Here is a 13173-nt window from a genome sequence, read left to right as displayed (position 1 = left end):
ACAGACTTCCAAATGATGTTTAACCTCCATCCCATCCCCTCTCTGCCAGTCTGCTTCCTATGTCCCTTTAATCATGCAAGTTTAAGATTCCATGACTTCTGGTGTGCCCTGCCTTTCCAGGAACTAGAAAATGAGACCCTTTTCAAGTCAGACAGTATCTGTCTATTCTGCCACATGGGATGGCGGTCATAAATTATGGAACGGCCCTCCCTTAAATTACACCAGGACAGGGAAGAATCACCACACAGCTTTGCACGCCATTCACAAGGTGCCCCATCTCTAGTTGACAACCTTCAAGCGATTGCTTGGTAAGTCACAGTTGCCAAACGTTAGTCAAGGCCCATCAGGCATAACGCCAGCTAAGATGGTAGCCAATATGTTGGTGGTGTCAGCTAACTTTACAAACCAAACTTTACTGAAATGCAAACTGTCCAATTAAGTTAGCATTAGCCAAACAGCAGTTTGAAATGCTGGCAAATTACTCGATCGGCCCTCCCTTGCATTGCAAGATCCCTCCGTCCCAAGCCACGTACTTCCCTTCAAAATACCCAAGTTTTAACCTGAACTGACTAAACTGGTTTTAAAACTTAACGGAAGGTGGTCGGCAATCCAATTTAAGTGGCTTGGTGAAGTTTAGGGTAAAAACTGTATTGGTACTTTGCTTAAGGGATAAACGCAGATACGGGCCATAAACCAAACCTAAATATTAAATTAGCCACTGCCAGCACATTTTTTACTCGCATGGATGAATGTGGAGTAAGTTATTCAGTGGCAATTGAATGCAAAAGGGCAAGTAGCATCTGAAATAACCCGCTCAATGCTAGTTAACCAATTGGGGGCAGGTTATCCTTTGCCAAAAGGACAGATGCAAATTAATTCGTAAACTGTTGAAAAGGCCTGGGGCGTGCACATCACCCCTGATCTATAACCTACTGCAAGCCAGTCCTTTGGTTTCAAGAGTGAGCCCACTACTCCAGTGTACTACCAAACTGACGGAATACATATTACCAATCTTAAAATAACTCATTTTTAGTACAACATTTTTAAGTTAATGGTCTTTTATTGGAAAAAAAAGACTAGCATTTACAACTTGGAATGGTCATAAATCGTTATTTCTTAACAGCCATGTTGATCGTTCTGCTGATCGTTGTGCTGAAGTCCTATATAGGCATATGGTAGTACTCTGCCTGCTCCAACTCATTAGAGAAGACTTATAGAGTCCAAAGACGCTCCCCTTGATGACAGTTGCTTTTAAAACTTTTAAACAGCCTGGCACCCATTTTACTTACTGCAATGCAGACAATGTTAAACCAATAAACAGACATGCCATTGGGATACTTGGAGCACACTTAAGTACAGAATAACCATTCATTCAACCTTTAGGAACTAAAAATATGTATCCTTCAACCTTTTATCTGCATACCATCCTGAGGTACAAACCAATTTGATAAGTAAGCCAGCTATGACAATATCTACTACAGTTCAAATAGAATCCACTCTGGAATTAAGTGGTCTATTTTTGTACGGTGATCTTACTGTGTGTAATTGTCAAGCTGCATGCAAAACTGGCCAGCCCAAACAGTAGTTAGAAAATTTAACTTGAGTCCACAAAGTGCTTCCTTATAGATTAAGGTCGAACAAGCGTTTAGACTGTAAAACTGATGTTAACTTGATCTTTTGGGAACAGGACCACCAACCATTACATGCTGATTTGTGTGTGGACAGTAGGCATTTCTCAACATTCAGTTTTGCTATACAGAAACAGAATGAGTAATGAACATGTTTGCAAGAGGTAAGTAAAAGATTCAATTTGATTCTTCTAGAGGGGAAAGTTGTCCAAGGGAGGATTCTTCACTTTGCAGTCATCATCTGTACGAATTCTTCATAATTGACCTGACCATCACCATCAATATCTGCTTCTCTGATCATTTCGTCTACTTCTTCATCTGTTAGTTTTTCTCCTAAATTTGTCATTACATGGCGGAGCTCTGCTGCACTGATGTAACCATTGCCATCCTTGTCAAAAACTCGGAACGCTTCACGGATCTCTTCTTCACTATCTGTGTCTTTGATTTTTCTTGCCATCATTGTCAAAAATTCAGGAAAGTCAATGGTGCCATTGCCATCAGCATCTACTTTGTTGATCATATCCTGCAACTCTGCCTCCGTTGGATTTTGACCCAGCGATCTCATAACAGTCCCAAGTTCTTTGGTAGTGATGGTGCCATCCCCATCCTTATCAAATAGGGAGAATGCTTCTTTGAATTCAGCAATCTGTTCTTCTGTGAGCTGGTCAGCCATGGCGAATGTGGTGTGAAGCCGCAAATCTTGGGTAAACAGATGCTATCGGGATGTGGGGATGGGCTGGGTGGACGGCCGGCTCTGCTTTTCGCACCAAGCAACGACCTTCCCTTCTGAAGCGGCTCCAGCAAGTGCTCACAGAGAGCAGGCTGCGCACCTGCCCTACTATACCACGGTATCCCCGGGCGCATGCATGTCTGAGATCAAGAGAAGCACTTCTTTATTCTAAAGGAACAATTTGATCTCAAAGATAACCACTGAGCTCATGTTAACGACCAGGTGCAAATCATGTGACTAGGCCTAAGGGCAGGGGCGGAAATCATGCACCCCACCAATAGGTAGCAGGAGACAAAGTGATGGAGGAGAGGACCACATGTGAGAGGGCAGAGGTAGATTAGAGTGTGGCCAATCAGCCCAGGGACTATAGGAGACTGGTAGTATGTATATGGGTGGTAGCCAATGAGGGTAGGGGATTAACACTGTATACTGTGTGTATCACAAGAGATAATGAGTTGCCTTATAATGAATTGCATACTTTGTACTAACTCAGTGAGATCCGTGGAAGTTGGGTTCTATTTCACCCTCTGTCAACCTTTTCCTTTTTGAATACAAAATAAACTTTCTTCACTTGCAAAGAGGTGCACCAAGCCTTTTTCCTCAGAGGATTGTGTTTCCTGTCTGGTTGTCTGGAGTTCTGCCTTATAAATTTGGTGCCCCTGATGTGATCCCAGACCCTCTGTAGGGACAGTGGAGTCCAGGGCACACATCCAGAGGGTCTGCTCCCACCCGCAGCGAGCAGTCTCCTGTGCACAAATTGGAGAGGTTTACAGGAGCTGTGTTGTCTGAATTTCTGTCTGTTCTTTGGAGCTCCTGGATTCTACAGGCCATTGATGGGACCCATGACGAAGGAACTCGGGAGAACACATAGATGTAAGTGCACCTTTTGCAGGGTAAAACAGCACAGGTGGGGGAGCGTGACTGTCGGAGGATGTGGATATACGTGTTGATGTGTAATAGTGGTGTGGAAACACCACGTGGAATTTTGCATTTTTACGTTTTTTTAATTATTATTGTTATATCAAGTAAAGGGGATAAAGGAGAAATGGGATACTTCCCAATTAGGGGAAATGACAGTGCTGTACAACTAAAAGGAAAAGAGGAATAATGTTAGGAGGCTCTGTGTATTGAGTGGACTTTGGACCTCTCCCCCTGATATAAATGGGCAATAAGAATTAAAAGTAGTGTTTGGTGTTTATATTGATGTTTTTATTGTGGTGGTGTCGACCATGGAGGGATCCGGTTTTGTTGTGTATTTATTTATTTTTATTTATTTCACTTGTAAAGTGCCCACAAACCCCAGGGAATCCGGCCACTGTAGAGCCAGTTTACATGGGGTCCCAAGGCGATGATGCATAAGGTTACAGAGGAGCAATCAGCGTACATCGTGCATGTGCTATCAAGCATGTTACAGTTTAGTTTGCATGGCAGTTTAGTTGAACAATCAAGTTTTCAGTGCTTTGTGGAAAGCCCAAAGGGAACCTTCAGCTCAGGTGCCTCCTGCTTTTGCACGTTTGAATTTGGGTATTGCTTGAGTATAAATATTAAAGTAGAGTGAGGTAAGGGTGAAAGTGTGCGAGGTGTGTGTGTGGAGTGTGACAAAGGGGTAGGGCAGGGGATTGGTGATGGGAACGGGCTGGTTTAATGGAACGACAAGGCCTTGCTGTGTCAAAGCCTGAGTAAGCAAAATATTATTTAACATTTGAATAGGGGCAGCTAAAATGCAAGCAGAGACCCCATTAAAGTATATGTGCACAGCACTCTCTTTGTATAGGAAGAAGATCATAATGTATCATAGAGAGTGGCTGGTCAAGATGAGAGGGGGCATGTACAAGCCATGGCCAGAACAGGGAACAAACAACAAAGACCTCTTAACTCACATGTACATATTTATAGCACCAAAATATAAGGGGAAAAAGCTGAAGAATAGAAGGGAAGTGTTGGAGTTATGGAAGATGGTGTAGGATTTAGAACATATCCCCATTGACCCTTCGATGGCAGCAAGTGGTCCACCCTCGACGTGTGTCCTGACCCCAACCATGCCCACCGCCCTGGTGGTGCAGGACCCCCCAGCCAAACGCTTGCAACACAAGCAGCACAGCCGGCACAAAAAGCGCTGCCTCCCAAATTAGGGTGCTTCTCCACACATGCAGCATTAGGGTGCACAAACCCAACTGATGTCCCTTTCCACGTCGCAGCTCTTCCGCCTTCAGGCCCAGTAGAAGAATTTCCCAAACCCTATAGCGTATGCAACCACTTGCGCTCAAAGGCAGAGGAATCCAGATCGGAAGCCACAGAAAGAGTTAGAAGAAACATTCAGGAGGACAGAGGAAGAGTTTGCCAGATTGAAATTGGATAGAGGACAAAGGCAGCAGGCAACCATTAGAACAGATTAGTGGAGAGAGGGAGGCATTTTGTTTGGAATTGATAGTGTAGTGATCAGAGATGTGCATATTGAGAACGAGAATAGGGGACAGGAAAGAAAGCGGGCAGAAAATGTGGATTACGGGTCGGTGTAGTTTTACGATGATATGGGAGCAGGGTAAGAGGAGTGTGGCATGGTGGATGGGTTGGGAGATTAAAAGGTCCTGCCCATGATATCTCTACAACTTGAGAGCTTATGAGGGCCCAGGTTTAGAAACCACCACGGACGCAGGGAAAGCAAGTGAGAACAGTAGTGGTGAAAACACAAGAAGGGCTTACGGAACACAGGGCGGTCCTGGTAGAAGTACAGACGACACCCACATGGGGATGTGGCTACAATTGGAACAGTGAGTAGTGTACGGAAGGCATGGTATCAACAGTAAAACGGGCACAAATGACCACAGTTCAAGGGTGTTTATTTCCTAAATCTATAGATCGGAGCAAGCTACGACCATCAAATAATAATAACGCAGTCCTAGTGGTGTCTTGTCAAAATAAAAGGGCCTATAATAATAAACCTATTGCCAATCCTTACCTCTAAATACAAATAGTATGGGAAACAGTGTTACGAAAAAGAAAGAAGTGTTCAGAAAATGATATGTCAGGATGTTCAGGCCATTGGCCTTCCTTTCCCACGTTTTTAGCATGGGACAAGGTAGTACACTTGAGCTTAGCATAGTCTCTGGCTTCTCTAGCACGAGGATGCAGTTCAGTCATTAACATCAGGGCCTTCTGGGCCCAAGTCTCTTTGCCTTTCAAAATCTCGTCTTTCAGAGGGCCTGATTTGATAAACAAACAATACGTTTTTTTCCTCTTAGGATTTCACAAGTACTCAATTTATTAGGTGATTCACTATTCAGCACTAATCCCCCTCAGTCGGGCTCAGATCCTCCTAACACAATGTAGGATATTCACAATTCACCTTGGATTCCCTTCTGCCAGCCCAGATCCACTTCAACACACTGTTCAATTAGTCTCCCTCTGCCAGATGCAGACCAATTAACTTTTTTAACACAAATTGCTTGAACCGAAAGCTCTCAGCTGATCTCCCTTGGCCAGGCATGGACCAACTTCATCTATTTTGTCATCAATTTTCTTAATGATATTAACATGGAAGACTTTTGAATGTGCACAGGGTTTTGCTTGGCCTGTTGCAGGACCACTTTGATTTCTTAATTCTTTTTCACTCTTTTGCTTTTGCCACCTTTCAGTTGGATACCTTAAATAGACTTTCGAATAAGCACACTCGTGGTGCTGGACCACTCTGTCTAAGGTATCGTATCTTGGCTTCAAAGTTCAATAACTCATCTGTTGTTCAATTTGGCTCGCATTGATTACCACATATGCTTCATTCACTGTCTGCTTCAGCTTTCACTATACAATGTTGCTGCTTGCAACCTTAGCTTCAACACAGACCAGTTTGTTATCAGTCTCCCCAATTCACCAGCTGTGTTGACTTCAAAGGTGCTGCTTTGTTGTAGGAGACAAGGACAGTACCACGGCGGTAAGGGATTCTCTCCACCTTGACTATCGACGCAGGAGAGCCCCGACTACCTCCAACACACAATGTAGGATTCTTCAGCCTTGATTTCTGGTCTTACAGTTCCTATTTTTGAAGGTTCATGAAAGTAACAGTCTTTCATTGAAAAGGTCTATGGCACATCCCTCCTTGCGATGGATGTGCATCTCAGAAATACTACTTCCTTGTGTGTTTTGCCTTTCTCAGAGTGTGCCCTCGTGCTCCCCCTTTTATCCATGTGGGGAAGTGTGATAGAAGTCAGGTGTGTGTAATGGTCAGTAATTCCCTGACCCTGCCTGACCATTGTATTGGGACATGTCAGGTATACAGCTCAGGTATTAGTCCCCTTTCTCTCACAGTGAGCTGACCGTGAAAAAGTGTATGTGTGGGGAAGGGAGGGGGTTGAGTTCCTAAGCAACCTACCTGGTAGGAAGGGGGAAAGGTGTTACAGGGAGGGGGAGACCACGGCTCGCCATCATGTGTCCCACTCCCACTGCCCGAAGACCACTCACCCAGGTGATCCTCCCACACTGGTCCACCCCCAAGAACTGGATTCATAAGCAATGGCCGTGTCCTGGCCACCTGGATGACAGAACCCCGAGGACTAGCGGGTGAGGTACCTTCAAGTTTCTCACAGTATCAATCACAGTATCAGAGATGGCCCCCAGGAGGGTATCTTCCTCTGGATAATAATAATTATTGTTAAATTATTATTATCCCAGAGGAAGACAGGGTTTTGCAGGACCTCAGGAGAAATAGGTGGATTTGGAGGAATGGACAGAGGGAGTGTAGGAGCAGGCAGGTGGGTGCATACAACCAGAGGATGCCCCCATCCTGTACCCACAACCCTATGCCCAACCCCCAGCAGTTTTGTTTGACACACCAACACCCATGGACGGCCTGCTCCCCCAACACAGTTTCCACAGTTGCAAGCGCCAGCACCCAATGCACCACAAGCATATGCGGAACAACCCACATAGCCACAGGCTCCTCAAGTACCCTACAACAATGCAGTGCCTCATGGCACGGTAACACGCTACTAGTTGGCTTGGTTGGTTGGAGGAAATCCTTTTGATTTCCCAGGGACAAACACTTAGCCAGATTAGGACAGCCCACAGAGAACCTTAGTGTGCCCAGTCCTATGAGTCAGTGCCAACCCAGAAGAGAAGCCATTGGGGGTGTGAGATAGGAAACAAACCATTCATTTTCATGGTAGACACAGGTGCAACACAATCTTGTATTAGCGAGGGCCAATTCCCTTTATCAGGTTAGGTAATGGACATGCATGGGTTCTCTGGGACAATGAAATTGGTTCCATTTATAGAAGATCTGTCCATTGAGGTAGGTAACAAGGTGGTGCAAGCCCCGTTGCGGTTTTCAGTGGTGTCCCCTGTTAACCTGCTAGGGAGAGATGTGCTCAGTAAACTGAACATGACCATCTCATTCACTGAAAGAGGGGTGGTGTGTTCCATCCTAGGAATATTCGATGTAAGGGCAATGCTGGTCATACATGCATGTGGGAATGAAGCAGCAGCTAAAGTAATACCAGTGCACCCAATATGTTTATATACGGGATTACAGTGTTGTTCAATGCTGTATCGAATGTAGCCAACCAGTGTTGGAGAGTGCCATCTAAATTCTTATTTAGACCAACCCAGCCTCAGGAAGATGTTGCAGGGACCATCATTATGCTCGACATAGGAGTGGTGGTGTCAAGAGAGAAAGTTGTCCTGATAGGGATTAAAAAGAGTCACAAACAGCGACTTATTCGAAGACAGGGACAATTGTGGGGACATAATATTGGCAGTTTGTGTCCCAAAGTGAGATAATGGTGCAATATCGACACGTCCCATGCCCCTTGTTACTAGAAGGAAGTGTTCCACCCTTTGCCCACAATAATCAAGTGCAAGTACCTGACATTTTGTGGACAAGTAACCCCCACAGTGTTGGGCTGTTACGAAGTGTCATGCCAATACACATTGGGCCTGATTCATGGAACATTTTCCTATGGGATTGTGCCATTATAAAACACTTCCATGAATCAGGCCCTTTATGCTTTAAACAGATGTGGTATTGCTCAGAGTTAATCAGTACCCATTGCCCAGGAGGAAATATATGACACCATCATGACCCTCTTACACCAAGACGTTGTTGTGCCATCAAATTCACCCTGTAACACAGCAATATACCCTGCTAAAAAATCAAAGGGATCAAGTTGGAGGATGATTTAGGATCTCCGTCTTCTAAATGATGTAGAAAAGGCTGAGTTTCCAGTTGGGACAACTCAGTAACAATATTATGCAACATACCTACTACAGCAACCCATTTCATGGTCATTGATTTGGAAAACGCTTTTTTCTCCATCCCTTTGCACCCAGAATCTCAATACCTCACAGCATTCACATATGGCTGAAAGAGATTCAAGCACACTAGGCACCTACAAGGCTACAGTGAGTCCCCCAGTACCATTGACAGGGTGCTGCACGCAGGTATAGGAAACACACATGTGCTGAGTATCATCATTCAAAATGTTGATGATTTGTTGGTGTGTAGCATTAATGAACAGCAGTGCAGGGAGGACTCCTTCATGATGTTGAAAGTACTTGATGACAAAGGGTACACAGTAGATGGAGCAAAGTTGCAGTATTGTCAACGGGAAGTACTATATCTAGGGCAACTGATATCTGTCCATGGCAAAAAGTTTATCTCCAGAGGATGCAGCAGAAGTGCATACCACACCCCAACCAGTGACGGTTAAAGACATGCAGAAATTCCTACAGGATTATGCAATTATTGCAGGGCCTGGAGTTTGACTAGATGACATACAAATGTCCATTACTGCAAGCATTTAAGGAAGCCCAAAAAACAAAGAACACTATCACATGGACTGAAGAAATGCTCATTACTTTTCAGGAGCTTAAGAACGTCATTGCTGTTGCCCCAGTCCTAGCGACACCTGAGTACACACAATAGTTCTATCTTTTTTCACACTCAGTTGGGCAAATGATGACAGTTGTTTTGACACAAAAAAGCACTATGGGCCACAAACCTTTAGCGCATTACAGTGGTATCCTGGACTCAGCACTGCAGCGACAATTCCTGTGCAAGCAAGCTCTGGCTGCAGAAGCCTTTGCTATCGAAAAGCCTGCCACTATCACAATGGGATGTTCAGAGATATTATATGTAGAGCACACAGTGTTTGCCATCCTGGAAAGGTCCAAATCTGCACTGACAACACAAAGTATGATACTAAAAATATATATAGACACTCTTGCAGGGTCTTCAAACATGCCCTGATGAAGGCGGTTTCATCCAACCTAAAACCGCTGAAATGTAAATGGGGATCCAGCAATTATAGGACCACCCAGACATCCTTGTGATGCATCTCACATGTTGGCAGACCCAACAAAACATGTTCAGAATCTGAATTATTATTGGATGTAGATTTACAAAAATAAGAACTAGCAAATGTCCCAAGAATAAGTGTATGAACTAATAACTCAATGAGTTTTGCACATATCTATGAATTTAGTTTAACCTGGTCTCTAAGTCTGACATATTAATGTGATTATGGGGACAAACAACATTGAAGCAATTATGCTTTGATATTACTTTTTCTTTTATACTACATTTCCTTTTTTCTTGCCAACCCTATTATCGTAGAGTCCTTCTTTTGCATTCCTACTAGTTTGTGCCAAAACAAGGGTGCACATCTTTCGGGTCTACGATATTACAACTTTATGTCCAATTATTTAGATGTTCTACTTTACCTTTCTTTATTACTCCAAGTTTCTGTCCCTTGGACTCATATTGAATTCAGGTTGTACTCATTAATTGTTTGATTCTCCATTCTATGTATGAACATAAATTGTTGTGTTTTAAAATAAACATTGTCACAAATATACTCCCCGTTTAGGTTTCATGCCAGTTCAATGACTAGTGGCAACTCCCGTTGGAGCCCATCTAGGATAAACAAGGTGTACCTAGAATTAAGAAATAATTTCCGGTGGAAGAATTCTATTATTTGTTTTGCCTATATGTTACCCCAGCTTTCACCAATAGCAGGTGTTTGCCCTCCCTATTGTTAATTTACATAGCAACGCAAGTTGCTGGGGCCTCAGTCTATTTGTAAAAGTTGCAGACATGCTCTAGTATTGTCTAGAAAGATTGTCTTTTTCATTTGAAGAAATCCTCCTCCTCCTTGCATTCATTCATGTTCAGTTATACTAAAGAACAAACCTCAGATGTAATTAGGGGCCCTTCTTTGTTTGACCCCTCAGCCATTAACTTAACTGTCTCCGCTTCCAGCACTAGCGATAACCTCCATAAACTAAAAAAGAAATCTTAAAGGAGAAAACTCCTTGACCAATTTTTACGTGAATATCTGAAGGGCAACATAATACGGGCAGGCACAATAGTAATAAATAAGCTATGTCTCTTCCTAGGCGACAAAGAATACACAAAACATTTTAGGCATATGATGACTAAATGCAGTCACTACCTAGGGGTCTTGACAATAACTATGGCTCAAAGAGTAAGCACAGAGATACAAAGGGACCTGGAGCTAGCACTCTTATAACTAACAAAAGTGACCAACTAATGGAGATCAGTAAACTGTTTGCAGATTTCAAGCCCACTACCCTCAATAAAAAAACAAAAAATCTCGCTAAAGACATTTGTGAGTTCAAATTAGAATTCATATATCCTTATACATTGGATAATTACCTAGAAACCCTAAACAAACAAGGATCACATTAGACTCAATACAGACCCCCTGCTAGGAGAAGATGGTTTAACTTCTCGGACACGAGTAGCACTCACCATCAGAAGACGACTACGATAACACATGGTTTAATCCACCACCTCCAGTCATGGTTCATTTATCCCCTCCTTTTCTCCCTTTTTTAGGCAGAGAAGGCCTGGAAGGTATGCACTGTAAATAACCACCATGGGAACTACAATATGTAGGAGGCAGCACATGCACATGAAACAGGAGGAGGGCATTCCTACAATACATGATTGATTCATCATGTCCATATTTAACCTCTCCCAGATCAAACGTTCGCCTCCTCAAATCTCTATTATATACAAAGGTCTCTCTTTTCTACTGTCTTCACAAATGGACTGGTTCACCATGGAAATGCAAGTCCAGAGATTTCTTAGAACGGTCCTGTTACAAGCCTTTTTTCAAAGACCATCTGGATCAAGAAAGAGACATTCACCAGGTGCCATCTACGTTTATCCCATCTAACAATCAGATCCCACATGACATCCTTACCTTAGAGAAATGCATTCTGAAGGATTTAGACTAATTGAAAAGGCAAAGAATAACCATTCATCACAACATATCGACGTACGAAAGGGCAGCACTAAAACGTCCATCATCTAACCTGAACCTGTTGATTAAACCAGCTGACAATGTTGGAGGGATAGTGGTCATGACCACAGCACAATATCAGCATATGGTCAAGGATTTATTGACTGACACAGATAGTTACACCATACTTAGGAAAGACCCAACAAAGGAGGTAGTCAGCATATTTAGGGGACTGTTGCATATGGGCTCCAACGAGGCTCGGTTTCGGGAAAAGGAGTTGACATTTCTTAACAGCACACAGGAAGGGATGCCCAGCTTGTATGCCCTCCCGGAAACACATATAAATCTTCATAATCCCCTGGATCCCCTATATTCTCCTGGTGTAGGTTTAGTGGATACCTTCCTAAAACCTATAAGCCTACTAACTGAAACGTATCTGCATACTATTCACATTTCTGAGGATAGACCCTTACCATGAGCATTCTGAACGACCAAGCAATAGAATGCATACGTGAACATTTGAGTGCACACAATTTACAGACACGAGTACCCAATAAATTTAATATACAACTGATGACAATTGCTTTAAGCAAAAACATTTCTGTCTTTGATAAACAGTTTTATCTACAAACTGAGGGCATAACTATGGGGCAGCATTCACCAAAAGTCTGGCCATTCTCTTTATAACCACATTTGAGACCGACCACGTGCTAGGAAAACCAAAATCCTTTTAAGGACAACTTAAAATCTTGGAAAAGCTATATTGATGATGTGATCTTCCTCTTTCCCTGGCATTTCCCCTTTCTCCCCCTCCCGCCCGCACCTGCACATTGAGTTTCGCACTTCCACGATCAGAATGACACAACGCCTAGTAACATTGTTTGTTTTGTCCTACCTCTGTCTTCGTTCCCTTCTCTTGTCATGACTAGGAACACTTGTGTACCAGTGCATTATAAATTGTGAAAATGTATTTTCTATAATACCGCCTGATAGTAAAAATTGGCCTAAGCACATTCGCATCATACTGTAATATTGCATTGAATGAACCTGAAACAGGCTGACTACGCTGCCATTTTGAGTTCTCCACCATTGTGATCACCTCCTGCTTTCTGTTCCAGGTTCAGAACTTGTGTTTTCGGCTTCAACAGAGCAAGATGAACTTTGTGCTGCTTTATGATGTTAACTTAGTTAAGAATGTTGAAGCTGCTAAGGTGGATTTTTTATCCTGCTTTGAAGAACCGTGAAGCTAAATAAAAGTTTAAATAAGCAGTAATTTAAATGCCATCTGTCCCAACAGTGCCTTCCGCGTTCAAACAGTAAAGTAAAGTAATGAGTAGCTGAACCTGCTCTTCTGTAGAAATCCTTGTTTTCTCTCCTTGGAACTAACTGACTTTAAGCTCAAAGAACAAATGGTAGACAAATATAAGTGAGTAAAATGAGGAATGTTACCTTGTGTCTTGTATTCGGTAAACATGTGAATATGTGAATTGTTTGATGGAAAACAGCAAACTATGCAATGATGTTTAAATATGAATTAGTTATGTAGTTAGGTCAT

The 13173-nt window shown here is 43.0% G+C and overlaps 1 protein-coding gene across 1 annotated transcript; it reads right to left on the bottom strand.

Moving 5' to 3' along the window:
* Positions 1 to 1040: 1040 nt before the first annotated feature.
* Positions 1041 to 2448, bottom strand: LOC138511368 (calmodulin-1-like). The gene has a single exon (XM_069626987.1). It carries the CDS (start codon positions 2299 to 2301, stop codon positions 1852 to 1854), a length of 450 nt encoding a protein of 149 aa, XP_069483088.1. The 5' UTR covers positions 2302 to 2448; the 3' UTR covers positions 1041 to 1851.
* Between the last annotated feature and the right edge of the window lie 10725 nt (positions 2449 to 13173).

This window comes from Ambystoma mexicanum, chromosome 6p, assembly GCF_040938575.1.
Source record: "Ambystoma mexicanum isolate Mex_15411 chromosome 6p, UKY_AmexF1_1, whole genome shotgun sequence".
NCBI classification, from domain to species: domain Eukaryota; kingdom Metazoa; phylum Chordata; class Amphibia; order Caudata; family Ambystomatidae; genus Ambystoma; species Ambystoma mexicanum.
The sequence above is the reverse complement of the archived record's forward strand: the minus strand, read 5'-3'. Positions and strand labels throughout refer to the sequence as shown.